The following is a 24,146-nucleotide window of genomic DNA, read 5'->3' as shown; positions in this document are numbered from 1 at the left end:
TACCCAACCATTCTCCAATTGATGGACATCCATTCATCTTCCAGCTTCCAGCCACTATGAAAAGGGCTGCCACAAACATTTTGGCACATACAGGTCCCTTTCCCTTCTTTAATATTTCCTTAGGATAGAAGCCCAGTAGTAGCACTGCTGGGTCAAAGGGTATGCACATTTTGATAAGTTTTTGGGCATAATTCCAGGTTGCTCTCCAGAATGGTTGGATTCTTTCACAACTCCACCAACAATGGATCAGTGTTCCAGTTTTCCCACAGCCCTTCCAACATTCATCGTTATTTGTTCCTGTCATCTTAGCCAATCTGACAGGTGTGTAATGATATCTCAGAGTTGTCTTAATTTGCATTTCTCTGATCAATAGTGATTTGGAACACTCTTTCATATGAGTGGAAATAGTTTTAATTTCATCATCTGAAAATTGTCTGTTCATATCCTTTGACCATTTATCAATTGAAGAATGGCTTGATTTCTTATAAATTAAAGTCAATTCTCTGTATATTTTGGAGATGAGGCCTTTATCAGAATCTTTAACTGTAAAAATGTTTTCCCAATTTGTTACTTCCTTTCTAATCTTGTTTGCATTAGTTTTGTTTGTGCAGAAACTTTTTAATTTGGTGTAATCAAAATTTTCTATTTTGTGATCAATAATGGTCTCTAGTTCTCCCTTGGACATAAACTCCTTCCTCCTCCACAAGTCTGAGAGGTAAAACATCCCATGTTCCTCCAATTTATTTATGATTTTGTTCTTTCTGCCTAAATCTTGGACCCATTTTGATCTTATCTTAGTATGTGGTGTTAAATGTGGGTCCATGCCTAGTTTCTGCCATACTAATTTCCAGTTTTCCCAGCAGTTTTTGTCAAATAATGAATTCTTATCCCAAAATTTGGGATCTTTGGGTTTGTCAAACACTAGATTGCTATTTTTATTCACTATCTTGCCTTGTGAACCTAACCTATGCCACTGATCAACTAGTCTATTTCTTAGCCAATACCAAATGGTTTTGGTGACTGTTGCTTTATAATACAGATCTAGATCAGGTACAGCTAGACCACCTTCACTTAATTTTTTTTTCATTACTTCCCTTTAAATTCTCGACCTTTTGTTGTTCCATATGAATTCTGTTGTTATTTTTTCTAGGTCATTAAAATAGTTTCTTGGGAGTCTGATTGGTATAGCACTAAATAAATATATTAGTTTAGGGAGTATTGTTATCTTAATTATATTTGCTTGGCCTATCTAAGAGCACTGAATGTCTTTCCAATTATTTAAATCTTACTTTATTTTTGTGGCAAGTGTTTTGTAATTTTGCTCATATAATTCCTGACTTTCCTTTGGTAGATATATTCCCAAATATTTTATACTATCGACCATTATTTTGAATGGAATTTCTCTTTGTATCTCTTGCTGTTGGATTGTGTTGGTAATGTATAAAAATGCTGAGGATTTATGTGGATTTATTTTGTATCCTGCAACTTTGCTAAAATTCTGAATTATTTCTAATAGCTTTTCAGCAGAGTCTTTGGAGTTCTCTAAGTATACCATCATGTCATCTGAGAAAAGTGATAATTTGATTTCCTCATTTCCTACTCTAATTCCTTGAATCTCTTTCTCGGCTCTTATTGTCGAGGCTAGAGTTTCTAGTACTATATTGAATAGGATGAATAATATTTCAATAAGTTGTTGTTGCTGTTATATGATTTTTAAAATCCTCTTCTAGCTTTGACATTCTGTAATTCTATGTAATTTTCACAATCATGACCTCTGTGCTTTGAGTATATAATTGATAGTCAATCAATTTTTATTGGCTGCTAGCATGTATTAAAGGATAATAGACCATGTAATGGTACTTCCTCTCCCCATCTTCTCTTCCCCTAATTCTAGCAACAGTGAATTACTCTTTATATGGTACTTTCCCTGAGAGGAAGAATTATCTTAGTAGAAAGAGTTTTTGGACCAGTTAGGAAGACTTGAATTCACATGTTCATGTGATTTTGGGCAAGTCACTTAATTTCTTGTTTGTGAAATGGGACGGAGATAGTAGTGATCTAACAGGAGTATTTTGAGGATCAAACAAAATAATATATAAAAAGTTTTTGACCTACTTTAATGCATTGTAAAAAATGTTAGCTATCATTATAACTATCATCATCATCTCCTTGTTAAAGAATTGACTTTTTCTATGCAATAAAGATCATTTTAAGGATATGAGTTTCTGCAGAGAGGAAATGTAACACAAACTAAAAATTGAGAATAGAAATCCAAGAGAGGAAGTAATGAAGGCAAAAGGCTGAAATAGAGACCTGGACAAAACCTGCCATATGCAGAATAACTAGTGTCCATATTAGCACATTTTTGCAGCGTTGTTAACCTAGTGAGCTATCCTCAGAGTGGACTGTCCATGAAGGAAAATAATGTAGATAATATATAGAATATAATATATGTTATATAATATAATATGTATATTATATTCCTATATATTCTATTATATAACATATATAATAAAATATAATAATTATAATGTCAATATGATAATACATGAAATTTTGATTAATATTTAATATAATAAATAGAATATAATAACATTCTATAATATAGAAGTCTGGGGTTAGCAAGAGTCTAGAATAGAATCAGACTAATTCCTTTCCAGAGACATCAACTTGGCCACCTGTCCTCTCCTGTAGATGTTGATTGGTATAGTCCCAAAATATTTTGGATTCTTGGATTTAGGCCTGAAAAGCCAGTAGGAAATGATATCTGTGACCTGCCTTTGGCTTTTTCTAGGGTTGCACTGAATGAAATATAATTGATTTCCCCCAAAGTGTCACTTGATCTTAGATTATGAGATCTCAACTATAACTAGGGAGGGATAATTGGGCCTTTTCTTCAGGCTTCTCAAAGCATATACTATGCTTTAATTTCAGTAGGGTGATGGTAACAGAGCAAAGCATCAGGTTAATAAGAAAAATTAGTTTAAATAGGAAGCTACTAGATCATACTGTAGGAGTAAACTCTGCTCTTCCCTGCTGTCCCATTCCCTTAGCCCAACCACGGTAACTTCACATCCACAGGCTTAAATATCCCGATGTCTCTGCCTTCCTATACAACACTTTGTGATCTCTTCCCCATAAATATATGGAGGCATTCTTTGTACTGCTGGTCATTCTCTTGGTTTGGAGTAGTTGTCCTGAATACTGTACCGCCCTGTTTCAGTCTAAGCCTTGCCTTGCATTGCTTCATGATTCCAAAATGAAAAGGCCAAACAAAAGGCAGAGAGAAGGTAGAAGTTAAATCAAGGAATATACTTTATTTCATGGAAATTTATGATTGAAACCAATATGCTAATGTTGCTGCACAGATGGTGTTTGTATATGTTATTCTTCTCTTTTGAAGCAGCTAAATGCCTATTCCTTATGTATAGGAATGCTAACAAAAAGAATCCTTTCAAAATTAATTGTAAAGTTGTCCACATGGTTATACAGAATAGAGACAATCAGCCCAATACAATTATTTAAAAAATTAAAGTGCATTATACATGTACCTTTGACCATTGATCCCAAGCTTATTCACAAGATTGACTTACTAGCAGATGTATAGGAAGAGCTTTTGATTATGAAAATGATTGACATTGAGAAAATATTAGCTTTGTAGCTTGATAGAGGTAAATCAGTCCTAATCAAAAGATCCAGCTGTAAGCATTTCATAAATTAGATGGTAGAAGAATAATTTAAATAGCTTTCCCCCCTCCCCCCTTTGGATTTATCACAGGTGTTTAGCCCCTGTGACCTAAAAACCAGAGACTGACTGAGACAGATTTTTAGATATGGCCACTGTGTTTATTTGTTTAGCTTGACTATGATTACAATAATAATAATTAGCATTTATATAAGATTTGGGGGTTTTCAAAGTGCTTGTCAAGTGTTATCTTAACTGAATTCTCACAACAACCTTATGCAATAGGTGCTATTATTATCTCCATTTTACAAAAGAGGCTGAAAGTGGTTAAATGACTAACCTAGAGTAATAGAGCTAGTAAATATCTGAGGCAGCATTTGAACTTGGGCCTATGTGTACACACACATACATATACACACATATTCACATATGCATATATCAATATGTATACCCAGTGTGTATTTTATAATGCAGTACATGTATATGTGCATATGTATATCATACACATATGTGTCTATATGTATGTGCATCCGTCTCTATATTCTATGTACATATAATCAAATATTGAGATTGTTTCTGGCCCCAGATTTCCATTCTAGTTTTCAAAGGGTGAAGGCTTAAACTCTTGAAGGAATTAATTCCCTTTATTAGATATTTGTATTTTTATTTGTATAATGCAAATATCTATATATAAACACATTCACATACACATATACACCTCTCTCTCTCTCTCTCTCTCTTTGTCTCTATATATATCTGTCTCTGTCTCTCTCTCTGTCTCTCTCTTGTCAAGTATTGAGATTACTTCTTAACTTAAACTTTGATTCTGGGTTTCAAAGAATGAAAGCTTGGACTCTTGAAGGAATTAGTTTCTTTAATTATATATGTGTATAAGTGTGTATGTGGATAATACAAATATCTATGGACATACACATGCATACATATATGCATTATTATATGTACACATATAAGTAGCTCTCTCTCATCAACTATTAAGATTTCTTCTGTCCCTAGGCTTCCATTCTAGGTTTCAACAAGTGAGAGCTTTGACTCTTGAAGGAATTAATTCACCAAATTATATATGTGTATTGTGCAAATATTTATATGTGTACACATGTACATTCCAGGTTTCAGAGAATGAAGACACTTAAAGGAATTAATTTTTTTATTAGATAAGACTCGGGCATGTCCTAATGGGTGGATCTAGTAATATCCTCATCATAAACATATTAGTCTCTTGCTTTCTCTTAACACATATGCTACGATTTAAATGTTGAAGTTTACTTAAACAGGAGAATTTTAGTACTGCAAGATAGGGAGGAGTAGACATGAGTTTCCACAGTTGACTACCCAGTCTTAGGATGACTATAAATTAGATGTGAACCTGATGGACTGGATAATCTACAGGGTGCCTCTCAGGCCTATGATTCTATGTTAGGATTCCTTTTTCCCTCTAAAGCTGCATTTGGAAGCAGTAATCAAAGTTGTAGTGTGGGTTGTTCTGTAGTCAGTCTGACATGGTGACTTCATTCTATTAAAAGAAAAGGCCGACCACATACTACTTTTGCCTGCTCTAGAAATATAGACTGTTGTGCTTGGAAAATACCTTAGAGATGTATAGGGAGTCCAACCCTTTCATTTTACAAATAGGGAAATTGGGACTCAGAATGGCTAAGATATTCCTGCTAGAGATTGTCTAGATTGGCCCTTTGGATTTGCAGATAGAGATAAGATAAGGGAAGGGCTCACCTGTAGTAAGTGAAGCAGCAGTGATTCACACCCATGCCCTTGGATTATAGATCCAGTGGTCTTTCTCCTCTATCAGTGGTCAGTAGCAGAGAAGTCAGGATTTGAACTTGGGCCTCCTGACTCATTATTTCATTCTTTCCTTTACTAGATTCTGCCTCTTCTCAATGTGTTCACCATATCATTATCAAAAATCATTTATCAGGAACATTTTTGGTGAATGGAAGTGATATAACTAATTTTTTTTTTTACACCAAAAATAATTTTGTCCTCATGTTAGAGATTTGAGGAAAAGGCAAGAAAGGAGATAAAACCTTAATGAATTTAAAAGGAATTTGAAATTAGCAAAAGATACATGGTTAAAAGATAATATTCAATAATTAAAGATGCTCATGTGATTTTTGATGTTTGCTTTCTATTTGTTTAGTAAATATAAAATAGAGGCTGTGATGAATTAGCTTTAATATTTGCCCCAGATTTTGTTCTTATTTATTCTATAGGAGAGTATGGAGGTAGTAGAACGAGAAAGGGACCTGAAGTCAAATCACTAGGATTCCAGTTCTAGTTGGTGCGTTTACTAATTATGTGACTGGACAAGCTGTTTGACCTTAAATTCTCAGGCTTTAAACATATGAAATGAGCATAATAATGCTTGTGTTACCTACCTAAATCCTATGAATGTTTGTGCATGTCATTTTAAAAAGCTTGTAATAATTCTTGGATGCATGAATTGTTTCTGTGATACAATAAGATGAATACATGTGCATATGAAGCAATTTGTAAAGTTGACAAAATTGTTATATAAATATAAGTTGGTTATATTAACTCAATAATGCCTAAATCAGCTAGGTTAGTGAATAGAGTACCAGGCCTGGAATCAGGAATATCTAAGTTCAAATGTGGCTTGAGACATTTATTTATTAGCAATGTGATTCTGGGCAAGTCATTTATCTCTGTTTGCTTCAGTTTCCTCCTCTGTCACATGAGCTGGAGAAGAAAATGGCAAATTACTTCAGTATCTTTGCCTTGAAAACCCCCAGATAGAATCTTGAGGAGTGAGACACTGAGAAACAACTCATCAACAATAACTACATCATCCCAAAATGTTCTTGAAACTCAGCTCTTTTTCTCTTTTGTCATACAAACTAAGATTCCTTACTTTTTGTTTCTTTATATAGGCAACCAAAGGCCTTAGCAATATATTTAGAAAGTAATATCTGTATTTCACAGTCTTGGTCCTAAACATTTTTGGATGTCAGTTTTGATTTTTACATGTTATGCATTTATATATTTATTTGTTACTCAGCCTCATGGGAACTAAGTTCACAGATAATGCAGCAATGTGCTGGAACCAATTCCCACTAGCTACTGGGAACGGATTGATTTGTAGGTTTTGCTGTTTTTCAAGGAGTAAATGCTCACAATGAAATTTAACAGAATTTGATGTATTATTTTATTGTCCAGACTCAAAAAAAAGCATCAGAGATGTTAATAATGTACTTTAATGTAAAAGTGTGTCATATGCTTATTTTCCCCCATTGATTAAATTGTTAAACATTTTCTAGTATATCACTGGATCATAGATTTAGATATAGTAAGAACCTTGGAGGCGATCTGGACCCATTCTTCATCTTACAGATAGAAAATTGAGGTCCAGAGAGATGGATGTGATTTGCCTAAATCTCCCAGCAAGAAAATGATTGACAAGATTTGAAGCCAAAGCTATCTGAATCCAAATTCAATATGTCTTGTTGGCTTCCTCTTTTCCTCTGTTAAAAATGACTCCATTTCTATGGCAGGTGTAAAGGCTGCCATATTTAAGACTTTTCAATGAGAGCTGCTCAGTGAATGTAAGATATGCTAGATGTCACTTACACTTTATCTATAGAGAGTATGCCATCAATATGGAACAAAATCTAGAAATAGATTTTTTTCCTGCCTGTCTTCTGTTATCCAAGCAGAATTGTGGAAATCAGAGATGAAAACAACTTGTTGAATCCCCCATTAGCCTCATCTCCTTCTGAAGAATTGCTATCTGTATTTTAGCATGAACTTTTATTCTAACATTTGGTATGAATACGAGCTCCTTGCTTTTTTTGGTGTGGATGATTACATGGATATGTGAGCTGAATTTTGTGTGGCTGTCTGAACTGTACTGATCTTTCTAAGGGAAGGTTTTTTTGTTTTTGTTTTTGTTTTTTTTTTACTTGTTTTTTTAAATCACATCACTACCAAGATTCTGGAAATGATACACAGCATAAGTGTCTGCCCTTGTAACCTCACTAGAGAAGAAATTTTTAAGAAAAGAAATGCGGAAACAAAAGGCCCCAGCTTCAAAGGACTTAGCCTTCCACAACCTCTCCCCCTTCTTTCCCTCCTCCAGACCCTAGACATTCGAAGACTTTATTGTGATGTTAATATTTTTTCATTTTAGTTAAAGTGTTATATGACTGAGGAAAAAAAACACACCAAAAACACAGAAAGACCTGTATCTTCCCTCAGTAGGAGTGCATAATTGCCCTCTTCACAGATATGCCATGTAAATTGCAATACCTGCTTTCAAGGATGATGTGAACTTTGCAAATAAAGAAGCATCTTTTTAACAGAAATAGTTGGTTTTTTTCTTCAACAAAGGATTAGTCGTGGCTGCACTTGAGGGGACATTAGTTGATAGATGAATAATAATGATGAGGCAATTTGTTTATTCAAACTGGATATTTGCCTTATTCAGAATTGAGGATCACTCAAAAAATTCAGCAGTCTCCCAAATGTGTCTTTTAGTGTTTGAAGTGTTACAGATTTTAAAAAGAGATTCAGGGAATTCATTTTCAGCTGATATATGAGAGTTTTATTACAAACCCACCAGTGCAGTAATTGGAAAAATCTACATTTTTATAATTGTTGAGGATAATACCATGTATTAATAATACTGTATCTCATTGATTACAATTATATGAGTTCTGTGCTACAGATGTTGTTATTGCCATATGCAATCAATCAGCCAACTACCATTTATTAAGTAGATAATTTGTGCTTGGCATTATGATAGGTGATGAGAAGAATGACTAAAGTGAAACAGACCCTGACCTCAAGGAACTTAACATGTTAGATAACATATACATAAGTAGGTATATATAAAACAGACACAAGGTAAGCTGGAGTTTATGATACCAGTAGCTGCGGGTAGATAGATGAGAGAAGATCAAGAAAAGCTTCATATAGAAGAGATACTCTTCTTTTGTGTTGAGGATTGTTTTGGTATTTGGCAGCCACTTCTGTGGATCCCTTCTCAGAATCATGTTTTTAAATGCATCAGTACATAGGATTATAAAGGAAGTCAATAATATTGAAATATACTTATCAAAAATTTTTAAACCATATTTAGAGTTTTCATGTTAAGAACCAGACACAGAAGCACTTGTCAACTCTTAAAGGAAAATATTCTTTCTAAGTGTCCAAAATGAAGGAAAAAGGTTGATAGGTTAAATGAGTCAAATCTCAAAGGAAAATATGTTTTCTAAGAGCTTAAGGTGAAGGAAGAAGGCTGATAGGTTAAATGATTTGCTCATGTTTACAAAAACTATTATATATGGAAAGAATTCAAATCTGGACTGCAAACCAAACTCTTTCCTACTATAGAACTTGCTTCCCCCAAATCAAGAGTAATTGACTTAGTGTGTGGTAAGGTTTTTATCTTAATTTTGAAGGGGTGATTATTGAATAAAGTTTTCTAGGAGCCTGTTGAACCCAACCTTGACAACTTTGTAATTATTTATCAGTTATCAATTGATCTTTCATTAGCATCTAAATTTTTGGAATGAAGACCATTCTCAATTTGCTACTTATTTCTAAAATCTAGCAAATACTACTACATCCAGGAATAAATTGCTAATGCTTGGACTTATTTCTTGAATCTTGGATCCCAGCTAGAAAATCTCACTCAGTTTCTGGCATAATGTTCCAAATGTGAGAACTTTTATCTGTACTTTATTTGAACAAATTAATCTGAAGACATATTGTGTTGAAAACATCCCTGTCAAGAAGTGTTAGACTGATCTTCTGTTAAGAAAGGCAGCTTGAGAACAAGCAGATTGTTGTTAACTAAATACTAGACATCCCATATGAATAATAAATATTAATGTAGGCCTCATTTTTTCTGGATATTTTCTTGTCATTCATCATTGCATCGGTTCCATGGATAAAGAACCATTGTGTAACACTGTCTGAAGAAATGAAGGTCAGTGTAGGGGAAATGTGACTGACCAAGATTATTGCATTCTAGAATTGATATACCTGTTATTGAAGTGTCTAGATGGCTAGTGCCAGTCCTGGAGTCAGGAAAAATCATTTTCCCAAGTTCAAATCTGGCCTGAAATACTTACTAGGTCAAATCACTTAACTCTGATTGCCTCAGTTCTTCATCTGTAAAATGAGCTAGAGAAGAAAATAGCCACTCCTGTATCTCTGACAATTGTGGTCACGAAAAATTAGACATGACTGAAATAATAAAACAACTACTTGTATATATAGAATTTTTTCATGTTGTTTGATTCATTAGAATATAAATTCTGTCACATAAATTTAGGGTGAAACTCAGGTGACTGTCAGGTAGGGACACTAGGATGGGTTAGAATGGTTTATTGATGCAGCCAAGTATAGCACAAGAGATATAAACAGTTGTGGCTTGGTATGGAATCACTTGTGACTCCCCCACAATTCCCCGGGGTAATATACTTCCTGGTGGTCCAGTTGAATAGTGGGACATATTCTAGGGTTGAAGGCCCAGAATCACTAGGGGCCTGGGGTTATATGGGATTTTCAGACAAAGTATCTGTTGTCAAATTCTCATGTTGGGTGATGGGATCAAGAAGCGTGGACAAGGAGCAAAAGGATGGATTTCTCAAAAGGAACCAAGAAGGCTTATTCATATTGAAGGGACTAGATTTATATTCCCTGTTCATAAATTTGCTAAAGAGTTTCAGCAGCTAGTTTCATCTAAGACTAGATGTTCTAAATGTATCAGAGTTGTATAACAAGACAGTCTTAGGAGAGTAGAGCCCCAGACTTTCACTCTTAGAGGAAAGGGATTCTTTTGGCCTTTTTTCAATACCCTTACTTACTTAGCACAGGATTTCACATATAGTAAACTTTTAATAAATGTGGTTGACTAATTAAACTGGAAACAATACTTTTATGGTATAAACAGAAAAAAAAGTATGATGTAATTAATCACTCTGACAAGGTGACATTTGAAATACTACATTCAATTCTGGATACTGTATTTTAGAAAGGATATTAAGTTGAAGAAAAAGCAAATAAATGGTAAAAAGCCTTGAAGATTGCTTACCACATAAAGATCCATTGAAGAATCTGGTAAGAAGAAGACTCAAGCAGAGATGCAGTATCTGCTTTGAGAATTTAAAGGGTGCTTGTGTGAAAGAGTGCTTAAATTATCATTGGACTTTTTTTGTTCATTTTTCATTTTCAAAGAGGGTCAGTGACATCACTGATTCCTTGACTTGCACCGTGAATTGGATTTTAGTTAGGCAGAAATGCAAAAAGTTAGCAGCTTCCCTTTCTTTTCCAGAATCATTCAAGTTCAGGTTCAAGACTGAACAGCTGTTGATAGATTGGATTGCATTTGACCAGGCTCTAAATACTCCATAGTACCTACTTCAGCTGCCTTCATGAGAGCTGATACAAACTGTTCTCATCCTCACATTCCCCCAGGGCAATTCTTCACATGCTTGGGATAGACATTCCCCTAACTCACTAACAGGTTACAAGATTGTGGCTTCTGTGCATAGTACTGCTTTTTGTAGTCACAGGTGAGAAGGAGTAGCAGTTACATAAAGGCAAATTTAAGCATACTGTGAAAAAAGGGCTTTCTAAAAATTAAACAAAAAGTATAACAGGCAGTCCCCATATAGTGGAAGGTTCGCCCTTTGAAGATTTTCAAGAAGATGTTGGACAGTATTTCTAGTGCATTTGTATCCCAAAGTGATCATAAAAAAGGGAAAGGGACTTGTATGTGCAAAAATGTTTGTGGCAGCCCTCTTTGTAGTGGCCAGAAACTGGAACCTGAGTGGATGCCCATCAATTGGAGAATGGCTGAATAAGTTGTGATAAATGAATATTATGGAATATTATTGTTCTATAAGAAACAATCAGCAGGATGATTTCAGAGAGTCCTGGAGAAACCTACGTGAACTGATGCTGAGTGAAATGAGCAGAACCAAGAGATTATTGTACAGGCAACAAGAAGAATACATGATGATCAATTCTGATGAACAAGATGATTGAGGCCAGTTCCAATTATGTTGTGATGTAGAGAGCCATCTACACCCAGAGAGAGAACTGTGGGTACTGAGTGTGGCTCACAACTTAGCATTTTTACTCTTTCTGTTGTTATTTGCTTGCTTTTTGCCTTATTTCTCATTGTTTTTTGTTTTTTTCATCTGGTTTTTCTTGTGCAGCATGATAATTGTGAAAATATGTATAGAAAAATTGCAATTGAACATGTTTAACATATATTGGATTACTTTCTGTCTAGGGAAGGGATAAAAACATTGGAACAGAAGCTTTTACAAGAGTGAATGTTGAAAATTATGCATATACTTTGAAAATAAAAAGATTTTATATATATATATATATATATATGAATAAAGAAGATACTGTGTTTAATATACATTATACATTGGATTACTTGCTATGGGGGGGAGAAGGCAGGGAAAAATTAGAACACAAGATTTTGCAAGAGTTAATGTTGAAAAATTATTCATGTATAACTTCTTTTATATATATATATATATTTTTTTTTATTAATTTTATAATTTTTTTGACAGTACATATGCATAGGTAAATTTTTTTTTTTTTTACAACATTATCCCTTGTACTCCCTTCTGTTCCGAGTTTTTCCCCTCCTTCCTTCCACCCCCTCCCCTAGATGGCAGGCATTCCCATATATATTAAATATGTTATAGTATATCCTAGGTACAATATATATGTGCAGAACCTAATTTTATTATTGTTGTTGTTGCAAAGGAAGAATTGTATTCGCAAGGTAAAAATAATCTGGGAAGAAAAACAAAAAAAAATGCTCACAGTTAACACTCATTTCCCAGTGTTACTTTTCTGGGTGTAGCTGATTCTGTCCATCATTGATCAATTGGAATTGTATTAGCTCTTCTCTATGTTGAAGATATCCACTTCCATCAGAATACGTCCTCATATAGTATCATTGTTGAAGTGTATAATGATCCCCTAGTTCTGCTCGTTTCACTCAGCATCAGTTGATGTAAGTCTCTCCAAGCCTCTCTTATTCCTCCTGTTGGTCATTTCTTACAGAACAATAATTTTCCATAACATTCATATACCATAATTTACCCAACCATTCTCCAATTGATGGGCATCCATTCATTTTCCAGTTTCTAGCCACTCCAAAAAGGACTACAACAAACATTTTGGCACATACAGGTCCCTTTCCCTTCTTTAGTATTTCCTTCGGATATAAGCCCAGTAGTAGCACTGCTGGGTCAAAGGGTATGCACATTTTGATAACTTTTGGGGCATAATTCCAGATTGCTCTCCAGAATGGTTGGATTCTTTCACAACTCCACCAACAATGCATCAGTGTCCCAGTTTTCTCACAGCCCCTCCAACATTCATCATTATTTGTTCCTGTCATCTTAGCCAATCTGACAGGTGTGTAGTGGCATCTCAGGGTTGTCTTAATTTGCATTTCTCTGATCAATAGTTATTTGGAACACTCTTTCATATGAGTGGAAATAGTTTTAATTTCATCATCTGAAAAGTATCTGTTCATATCCTTTGACCATTTATCAATTGGAGAATGGCTTGATTTCTTATAAATTAAAGTCAATTCTCTGTATATTTTGGAGATGAGGCCTTTATCAGAACCTTAACTGTAAAAATATTTTCCCAATTTGTTACTTCCCTTCTAATGTTGTTTGCATTAGTTTTGTTTGTGCAGAAACTTTTTAATTTGGTGTAATCAGTTTTTAGTTTTTCCTCAATATCTCTCATTTGGTTTTAAAAATCCTCTGAGTTCTATAAATTCCTTCTTAGCTGGTAGTCATTTATTCTTTAAGATATGAGAGACTTCTTTTATTTCAACTTCCTCCTCTGAAGATGAACCCCCTCTTCTCTATTCTTATAGTAATTTTCGATGATTGCATTCTTTGTCCTTTGCCTGATCTTTTTTCTTTTTTAAATCTGAGAATAATCACCTCTAGTTGTGGAGTGGGGGAGATGGTGCCTATAACTTCACTTCAGCTCTCCAACCTTCCTGCAAGTGCTTGCATCCAGCAGGTAACACTATCCATTGTTCCTGCACTCACCGAGTATGCTGATTCCTTCTGGGCCACAACTGATTCTCAGCAGTACAGCTGGTAATGGCATTCCTAATCAGCAGAGGTTCCCTCAATCATCCTGGACTCAGACTTTTCAAGCAATCCAGGATGTGAAAGTTTCTGTGGTTTCATTTGAGGCTATCTCTGAACCAGGGAGCCCCAGGACTCAGAGTTATTTTACCATTCTATGTCCACCCTGAGGTACAATTTTGTTTTGTGTGGAAAATCTGGGGAGCTTGGAATTTTCTGACCTACTCCACCATTTTTCCAGAATCTTCCTTGTTTTGTTTTTCAAATGCCAGCTACATGTGACTAGGCAAAAGAGGATTATTTTCTTGACAAAAGAAATATTATTGCCATGATTATTATTTTTACATTAAGATGCTGCCTTCCAATAACAGAAAAAATGTGTAATGATCAAGTAAGAAAGACTTGGTTCTTCTCAGTGATTCAGTGATCCAAAGTAATCCCAATAGACTCTGAACAGAAAATGCCATCTGCATCCAGAAAAAGAACTATGAAAATTGAATGTAAATTAATACATGCTATGTTCATTTTTCCCCCCTCCCATGGTTTTTCCATTTTGCTCTGATTTTTCTCTCCCAACAAGATTCATAAAGCAATGTGTATTAAAAATCAATCAATCAAATACTTACAAAAATTGTGCTGTCTTTTTGAGTATGAAGGTTCTATTATTATTATATAAGCTCTGGTAGATGCTATTGATCTAGAAAAAAAAGACCAGCAATGGACTTGTATGACAACATGCTTTTCAAAAAAGGATAATTCTAAAAAGTTTGAAGAAATTTGGCAGCAAAAGGCTGGTTACCAGCTTTGAAGTTTGGGGGTCACCAGAACTCATCAAACTGTTAACCTAAGGCTGACTAGTATGAATTGAAGAAGGAAAAATGTCATGTCAACAAAATTCTGGATCCTATGAAATGATGAAAAAATATGGATAATACTAATAATGAGAAAGATGATGATGACTCATCAAAACAAGAGCTTAAGTCTTTCCTCTAGTTCATACTAGCTGTGTAACAATGAAAAAAGTCCCTTAACCTCTAAATGACAATCTAATACAATTAACTGCAAACCAGGTAGATGCAAAGGGAATTTCCTAACCATAATAACAATAACTCTTGTTTATATGCTTTATAATGACAAAACATAACATATTAATTCTGAAAGGGTTCTGAGATCTGAAGTAGAAGTAATAGATCCCCTTCCTCTTTGGCAGTCTGTTAAATCCTTTTTTCAAAATAATGTTTTTAAATTCATAAAATAAAATTGACTCCTTTTTTTCAGAATAATGTTTTTACGCTCATAAAATAAAATTGACTCCTCTTTCAGAATAATGTTTTTAAACTCATAAAATAAAATGTACAAGTTTACAAAGGAAAAAAATTTACTGAAATAATTTTTAAAATATTTTTTTGAAAAACAAGCTCATACAGAACCAAGAGAACATTGTACACAGTAACAATAAGAATATGTGATGATCAACTATGATGGACTTGGCTCTTTTCAACAATGAAGTGATTCAAGGTAATTGTGATGGAAAGTTCAATCCACATTCAGAGAGAGAACTATGAAGACTGAAGCTTCAACGCATAGTATTTTCACCCTTTGTGGTTGTTATTATTTGATTTTTTTTTTTCATTTTTCTTTTTTTCTCTTTTGATCTGATTTTTCTTGCATAGGGTGATAAATATGGACATTTGTTTAGAAGAATTGCATATGTTTAACCTATATTGGATTGTTTGCTGTCTTGGGGAGGGAAAAGAAGAAAAGAGAGAAAAATTTGGAACACAAGGATTTGCAAATTTAAATGTTGAAAACTTTCTTGATGTATACTGGAAAAATAAACTATTATTTCAACGAAAATATTTTTTAACAATAAATTAAAACGTTCACAGGCCCCATGTTAAGAACCCTTGCCCTGTCTCATTTGAATCTTACAATAAACTATAGGGCATAGGGAAAATAATATCTATATTCTAAAGATGTGTTAATTGAGACTGAGAAGGTAAATAGTTTGCCTAAATTATCACAATCAGTAAGTGATTTAAAAATATTAGGTCTGTGCATGCCCTTTAACCCAGCAGTGCCAATATTGGATCTGTATCCCAAGGAAATCATAAAGGAGAGAAAAGGATCCACTTATGCAAAAATGTTTATAGACGCTTTTTTTGTGGCAGCAAAGAATTGGAAAATGAGTGGATGCCCATCAATTGAGGAATGGCTGAATAAGTTGTATATGAGAGTTATGGAATATTATTATTCTATAAAAATGAACAAGCTGATTTTAGAAAAGCCTGGAAAGGTTTACATGAACTGATGCTGATCAAAACAAGCAGGACCATGAATATAGTATATACAATAACAACAAAAATTTGCAATGATCAACATAAAAGACTTGGTTCCTCTTCAGGGGTTCAGTGATCCAAAGCAATCCCAATAGACTTTGGACAGAAAATTCCATCAACATCCAGAAAAAAACTAAGGAGACTGAATGTAAATCAACATATTCTATGTTCACTCCTATTTTCTGTTTTTAGGGGTTTTTTTTTGTTTTTTTTTTTTTAGTATCTCCTATGGTTTTTCCCTTTTGTTCTGATTTTTCTTTTTCAACGTGATTCATAAAAATAAACAAACTTACTACAATTAAAAAAAAAAAAAGTCATTTCTTCAAACTCCAAAGATGGTCCTTTCTTCCTTCATACCTAAAACTTGATCTTATTAACAATATGCTACAGCTTCTTATGTAAGTTTTCAGGATACTTATTTTTGGCATTTCAAATAATCCTTTAACTCTTAGCTCACATACACCATTGGCTGTCAGTTACAAGATTGTCAACTGGATAGAATCTGTCTCTAACTTGTGGATAATAGGAATCTGAACAGAGCAAGTTAGAGACAGGAGAGTCAAGAATCAAGCAGAAATGTAATTTCAAAGCAAGGGAAACTCTTACAAGTAAGGAGGCAAATTAGATACATATGCCAGGGACCTAACACTGAAGTCTTATATTTATATCAAAGGCTGCCCAGTGAGTTGTACCCCTGAGAATGAGGGGTAAAAATAAAAATGTGATTCAGAGCAGGGCTTCCTGACCACAACTTGTCTGGTGCTTGTCTGAAGCTTGTCTGGAGCTAGTCAAAGCAATACAACCATTATGTGATTTTGCCAGAGGGTGAGCACAAAGGATTGTTGATATATCAAGCTCAAGGGACAGCTTCTAGAAAAAAGGATATCTCCTAATAGTATCTTGACAAGACCAAGAGAAGACCTTTCAATGTGTCAAAGTTGGTGGAATCCGATGATGCTGACTTAGAAAACCACAAATTAATATTATCATTTTATTTATTTTGTTAAAACATTTCCTAATTGTTTAGGAATAACTAGTTGTATGGCCTTTAACAAATTCCATAACCTCATATGCCTCAATATCCTCAACTATAAAATGGGGATAATAATAGCGCCTACCTTTTAGTGTTGTAAAAAACAAACAAACAAACAAACACAATTTATAAAGCACTTAGCACAACTCTGATACAAAGCAGGCCCTTGATAAATACTTGTTCCCTTCCTCCTTTTCTTTCCCAAGATAATAAGTAGATCCCCATGATAAACTCTGTGTGTATGTGTGTATGTGTGTGTGTGTGTTTGTGTGTGTTTATGTGTGTGCATAAAAATGTATACACAGAGACAGGGAGACTAAAATTACGTAAATAAAAGGAAAGCACATTAACAACAAAACAGCTGAGTACCTGAATGCTGTAAAATTGTAATGATCAAGGTCAACCCCAAAGAAATAATACTCTGTTTTTTTTTTTTAACCAAAATAAGCACTATTTTATACAATACAATCAGCATCTGACTTTTTATATCTATATACACAGATATAGATTTATATATTTTTATTTTTATATTTATATATACATACACATATGTACATATATAGTATATATGTGTATACATATATACATATGTAGATAGATCTGAAGAAAGAAAGAAAAACAAAGACAAAAAGAAGAAAGAAAATAATAGAAAATCAATAGATGGATTGATGGAAAGATGAATAGATAGACAGATAGATACTGTATTTTCATTCTCTTTTTTATATTCTTTTTCATTAGGGAAAGTTCACTGAAAGGATAAGGATAGAGGAGCATATAGAGGATATAAAAACAAAAATATCAATAAAGAAACTTTTAAAGGATAAAAAGGATACAAAGGATAAAAAAATACAAATGTCAAATATTTTATGAGAATTAATGAAACATGCCTGGTCAAAGTGCACTTTTCTCCTTTCCTCATATCCAATCTACAGAAATGTAAGAAAGCATTATTCTGTACTAGTCTTTTCTTTTTTCCTTCTGGTATTTTTTTTTTCTCCCGAAAGAATGATTTTTAATCAGAAGCTTTATTAACATATTGGTGATTCAGCATCTGGTTTCCCTAAATTGCTTTGCTCTAATCCTGCTGCTTCAATCATGTCACCATCTTTCCTATGACCCCAGTCACAAGATTATATGATTGAATGGTCAGACTTTCTGACAATGGTTTTTAAAGCTTTCTATCAGGTTAATCTCTCCCATTTTCCAACATACCCCCACTTTACCTCCTAACCTGACTCTTTTACTCCACCTTTGCTAATATACCTTCACAAGCATAATTGTCCAAAATTGCCATGCATTTTGTGGTAAGATTTAAGTACTTCCTGGCTAGTTGACTTTTGAAATATCATCAACAAAGGATCAAAAAATTCAAGATTACAACCTGATAGTTGAATGTGCCTGCTCTTTTCAGATTTTTTTTTTTATCAATGACTTGAATTAGGGTATACTTATTAAAATTGAAGATAGCACAAAAGTAGGTTGATGTTATTGTTGTTTAGTTATTTTTAGTCCCAATGCTTCATAGTCTTATTTAAGGATTTGACAATGATACTAAAGTGATTTGCCATTTCCTTCTTCAGTTTGTTTTCTTTAACAGATGAAGTAGCAAATCAATATCTAAATGATTGCTAGAATTCTAAAGACAGCCCTAACCTCTCTTCTGAGTTTCATTCTTGTATCACCAACTGTTTTTAGGGATCTCAGATAGAACGTCTTATAAACAGCTTCAAATCAACATGTCAAAAAAAACCTCATTATATTTTCTCCAAAGCCTTTGCTCCCCATTTAAATGGGCTCAAATTCTCACTGTCATCCTTACTTCCTTACTATTTTAAAACAGCGGAGTGTGCTTTGCCTCCTTGTGCTTGGTACAATGCCTAAGTACTTAATACATGCCTATCGATTGGCCAATTGATTGGTAGTATCTTATATGTAGTAAAAACTCAGTAAATGTTTATTGAATTAAACTGAAACACAAAATTCTAGGATTGGAAAAGACATCACTATCAATCTAGTCCAACTAAAACCTCTTTAACAATGAACGAAAGGACAGCCTGGAAGTTGTGCAAACATGCAAAATTCAGCATTTCAAAAATTACTTGCTTAAGTACAGAATATGGGAGCTGTGACTATAAAATAGTACTTGTAAGAAAAACTTCAGCATTCTATTGAACCAGAAGTATTTATGAATCAGTAATTTAGTGAGGCAACTAAAAAAATTAATATGACATTAATAAAAGCAATTTCTGTCACAAGAAAGATTTTAATGAAAATGAAATAGCAAGAATTTATGCATGAAAGGACTTCATTGGCCATTGGATCCAATTCATATCTGACCCATGTAGAATTTACTCAGAAAAACCCAGCATCTTTTTAAAAAAATTTTATTAAAGCTTTTTAATTTTCAGAAGTTATAAATGAATGGCAGAAACTAGGCATGGGCCCACATTTAACACCATATACTAAGATAAGATCAAAATGGGTCCATGATTTAGGCATAAAGAATGAGATCATAAATTAGCGGAACATAGGATAGTTTACCTTTCAGACTTGTGAAGGAGGAAGGAATTTGTGTTCAAAGGAGAACTAGAGATCATTATTGATCACAAAATAGAAAATTTTGATTACATCAAATTAAAAAGGTTTTGCACAAACAAAACCAATGCAAACAAGATTAGAAGGGAAGTAACAAATTGGGAAAACATACAAAGGATATGAAGAGACAATTTTCAGATGATGAAATTAAAACTATTTCCACTTATATGAAAGACTGTTCCAAATCACTATTGATCAGAGAAATGCAAATTAAGACAACTCTGAGATATCATTACACACCTGTCAGATTGGCTAAGATGACAGGAACAAATAATGATGAATGTTGGAGGGGCTATGGGAAAACTGAGACACTGATGCATTGTTGGTGGAGTTGTGAAAGAATCCAACCATTCTGGAGAGCAATCTGGAATTATGCCCAAAAAGTTATCAAAATGTGCATACCCTTTGACCCAGCCGTACTACTACTGGGCTTATATCCCAAGGAAATACTAAAGAAGGGAAAGGGACCTGTATGTGCCAAAATGTTTTTGCAGCCCTTTTAATAGTGGCCAGAAACTGGAAAATGAATGGATATCCATCAATTGGAGAATGGTTGAGTAAATTATGGTATATGAATGTTATGGAATATTACTGTTCTGTAAGAAATGACATCAACAGGAGGAATACAGAGAGACTTGGAGAGACTTATATCAACTGATGCTAAGTGAAACGAGCAGAACTAGGGGATCATTATACACTTCAACAATGATACTGTATGAGGATGTATTCTGATGGAAGTGGATATCTTCAACATAGAGAAGAGTTAATCCAGTTCCAATTGATCAATGATGGACAGAATCAGCTACATCCAGAAAAGGAACACTGAGAAATGAGTGTAAACTGTGAGCATTGGGTTTTTTTTTTTTTTTTTTTTTTTGTTTTTTTGTTTTTTTGTTTTTTTGTTTTTGTTTTGTTTTGTTTTGTTTTGTTTTGTTTTGTTTTGTTTTTTGGTTTTGTTTTGTTTCTCTTCCCAGATTCTTTTTACCTTGCAAATACAATCCTTCCTTTGCAACAACAACAACAACAAAATTCGGTTCTGCACATATATATTGTACATAGGATATACTATAAGGTATTTAATATGTATGGGAATGCCTGCCATGTAGTGAGGGGGTGGAGGGAAGGAGGGGAAAAACTCAGAATAGAAGGGAGTACAAGGGATAATGTTGTAAAAAAAAAATTACCTATGTATATGTACTGTCAAAGAAAATGTTATAATTATAAAAATTAATAAAAAATAAAAAATATATAAAAAAAAGAATAAATGACTACCAGCTCAGAAGGAATTTATAGAACTCAGAGGACTTTTAAAACCAAATGAGAGATATTGAGGAAAAACTAAAAACAAACAACAACAACAACAAAAAGAACCACCCAGAAAAAAAATAACATAATGAAAAGAAAGCCAATTAAAACAAAATAGAAAATCCAGAGTCTAAAAGAAGAAAATAATTCTTTGAAAATTAGAACTGGGAAAGGTAAAGCTGGTAAAGCTATAAAAGATCAAGAAATAACAAAACAAAATATGAAGAATAAAAAAAAAAGAAGAGAAAATGAAATAGCTTATGAGAAAAACAACAGATCTGGAGAAAAGATGAAGAAGAGAAAATGAAAGAAAATTTGACTATCTGAAATCGATGATCACTAAAAAAAAAACCTTGATTCAATAATTCTAAAAATTAGAAAATTGTCCTGAAGTGATAGAACAAGAAGGAAAAATAGAAATCAAAAACAATCATTGATCAAGACTTCAAAGAGATCCTGCAAGGAAAACACTTAGAAACATTATTCCTACATTTCAAAACCCCCAGATCAAAGAGAAATTTTACAAGAAACAAACAAAAATAATTCAAATATGCTGGAGCTATAAGAAGAATTGTACAGACCTTATCAACAGCTACAATAAAAGACCAGAGATCCTGGGATATCATATATTAACAATCAAAAGTAGTAGGTCTGTGGCCAAAAGTATATATCTAGCAAAATTCAGCATAATTTTGAGTGAGAAAAAGGTATTTAATGAACTCAGATTTTCAAGATTTAAACCTGAACTCACTAAAAAATTTAACATATAAGAGCCAAAATCAAAATTTAATTTCAAGGGACTTAATAATGGCAAACTATTTATGTTTTGTATATGGAAATGTAAACCCTGTGTTTTAGAATGATATTAGTGATTAGGTGGTCCAAAAGAAAAACTGGAGCAGAGCTGAGCATGATCTGACTCTAAAGTCAAAACCATCTAGAAAAAGATAAAAATTATAATTATGCTATATGAATGAGATGCAGAGAAAGAATGATGTAGAAACATTAGATGAGGGAGGAGGGCAGGTAGTTCTGAAAATCTGTTCACTTCATGAATGGGTTAAATAGGAAACAATACATACATATACATAGACACACACATATACACCATGACAGGGGTATAGTACCCTCCAAAAAAAATAAGGGAGAAAGTAATATGATAAGGTAGAATATAAAAGAGTGTTTAGATTATTGGGAGTTGGATATGGAATATAGATTAATGGGAATGAGATAAAGCAGGAGGAAAAAGGTGGGGGGAGAAGATAAGGAAGGGGTCCAAGTGTAGGAGGAGGTTAAGTTGACAAAGCAAGTTAAGGAGGAGAGGTAAAGTATAAGAATTAGCAGGGATAGTAAGAGATATACAAAACCAGAATAACAGATCAGGAGCAGAATTTATTGGAAAGAAAAATAGGACTAGTAATCATTCATCTCAAAATCAAACTTAAAGATTCAATCAAGAGAGAAATCTACATTATGTCAGCCATATTGATATTGTTTTAGATGTATGTCTCTATGTAGAAATGCATATGCATATGTGTATATGTGCATGTGAGAATATGTATGTGTATATATAGATGTGTTTGTGCATGTATATGCATATATAAAGGTATCCCTGTTTAACTGTAGCCTGCTTGGGGGAGGATGTAAGGGGGAAAAAAGTAAAGTAAAAGTATACAGCAGAGAAAATTAGAATAACTCTTAAGGCAGCAAAGAAAACATATACATATACATAGAAATTAATTCTATTTGTATAAATGATTTCTTGAAATGGAAATATACTGTTACATATTTTGAAACCTCTCTGATGTTTTGCTGAGCACATGATAATGTTTTATTTTATTTTTCCTTTTTCTGTCTTTTTCTATTTTTTCTTATTTTGTATTTAGTTATAGTTTTTATTTTCTTTTGTCTTTTTCTTTTTTCGTATTTTGTATTTATATGATATAAAACTATATATAAATATAACAAATATATAACTAATACACAAATGCATAAATATGAAAAATATAAATGAAAATTAAAGGGAAAACAAAACAAGAATTAGTCAAATGAGCACATATTAATGAAATTTTATAAATGTTTTTATGTTATCGAATTCAGTCTTTTGAGGTTAATGAAGGCTGCTTTTTTTCTCAAGTCCTCACACAGGAATTCAGTTCTACCAGGATGGTGTGCCTCAGATCCCAACAGCCTGCATTACTGTGGAGGATGCAGAGATGATGGCAAGGATGGCTTCTCGGGGGACTAAAATTGTCATCCAACTAAAGATGGAAGCAAAGAACTACCCAGATACAGAATCCTTTAATACTGTGGCTGAGATCACTGGAAGCAAATATCCAGAACAGGTAAGTGCCATGCTACAAAGAATATGCTTCATACAATTCAGAAGGTAAGCTTCCAATTAGTTACTTTTTAATGGATTTGGAGAAGAGAGGCATTTGTAATTCCACTGATATTGATATAAATAATATAAATTTTGTAGAAGATCTTGTCTATTTTATCTCATAACATCTTTGAGAAGTAGCCATAGTATCAAAAAGAGAAAACTGAGGAAACAAGCTTATGGTGGATAAGTGCTCTCTCCATAGTACTGAACCACGTTATTATTAGATTTAAACCCAGACTTCAAGCCTAGTATTCTATTCAATATACCATGCTGCCTCTCAACTTCCAAGTCCTTCTTTTAGAGAGTAGGCTCAAGTTTTTATTCCTTCAAAGTTCTAGGCAAAGCTTCTCAAGAATAAGCAGAACTTATCAGTTTGTTTTATTTCCTTTTTATTTTTTGTGTACCATGAAGGTATTAATATTAAATCCAACTGTCTGGGGGTGAGGCAAACAGGACCTGAATATAATGTACAAATTGGAAAAATCAGTCTAAATAAGAGCTAACTATACGGATATATACGGTGTCTTTACTTTGTTTTAAGATGCTGAATTACATAATTTTCCCAGAAAACCAGAATATTGATATCTTAAAAGTTAAGTATACATGAAGCCACTTTTGACAGGTTTTCTTATTTTTCATTAGCAGTGATGAAAAT

General features: G+C 33.4%; 1 protein-coding gene across 5 annotated transcripts in view; it reads left to right on the top strand.

Annotated features, from left to right (window-relative positions):
• Window positions 1–24,146, top strand: part of CPQ (carboxypeptidase Q) — a 651,739-nt gene that overhangs the window by 249,520 nt on the left and 378,073 nt on the right. For all 5 annotated transcript variants that reach the window (XM_074268920.1, XM_074268909.1, XM_074268930.1 and 2 more), the window contains one exon: window positions 23,243–23,450. In XM_074268920.1, the coding sequence (XP_074125021.1) occupies window positions 23,243–23,450 (208 nt within the window). The remainder of the gene's footprint in view (window positions 1–23,242; window positions 23,451–24,146) is intronic.

The sequence above is a fragment of the Sminthopsis crassicaudata genome, chromosome 1, assembly GCF_048593235.1.
Source record: "Sminthopsis crassicaudata isolate SCR6 chromosome 1, ASM4859323v1, whole genome shotgun sequence".
Classification (NCBI taxonomy): Eukaryota; Metazoa; Chordata; class Mammalia; order Dasyuromorphia; family Dasyuridae; genus Sminthopsis; species Sminthopsis crassicaudata.
The sequence above is the reverse complement of the archived record's forward strand: the minus strand, read 5'-3'. Positions and strand labels throughout refer to the sequence as shown.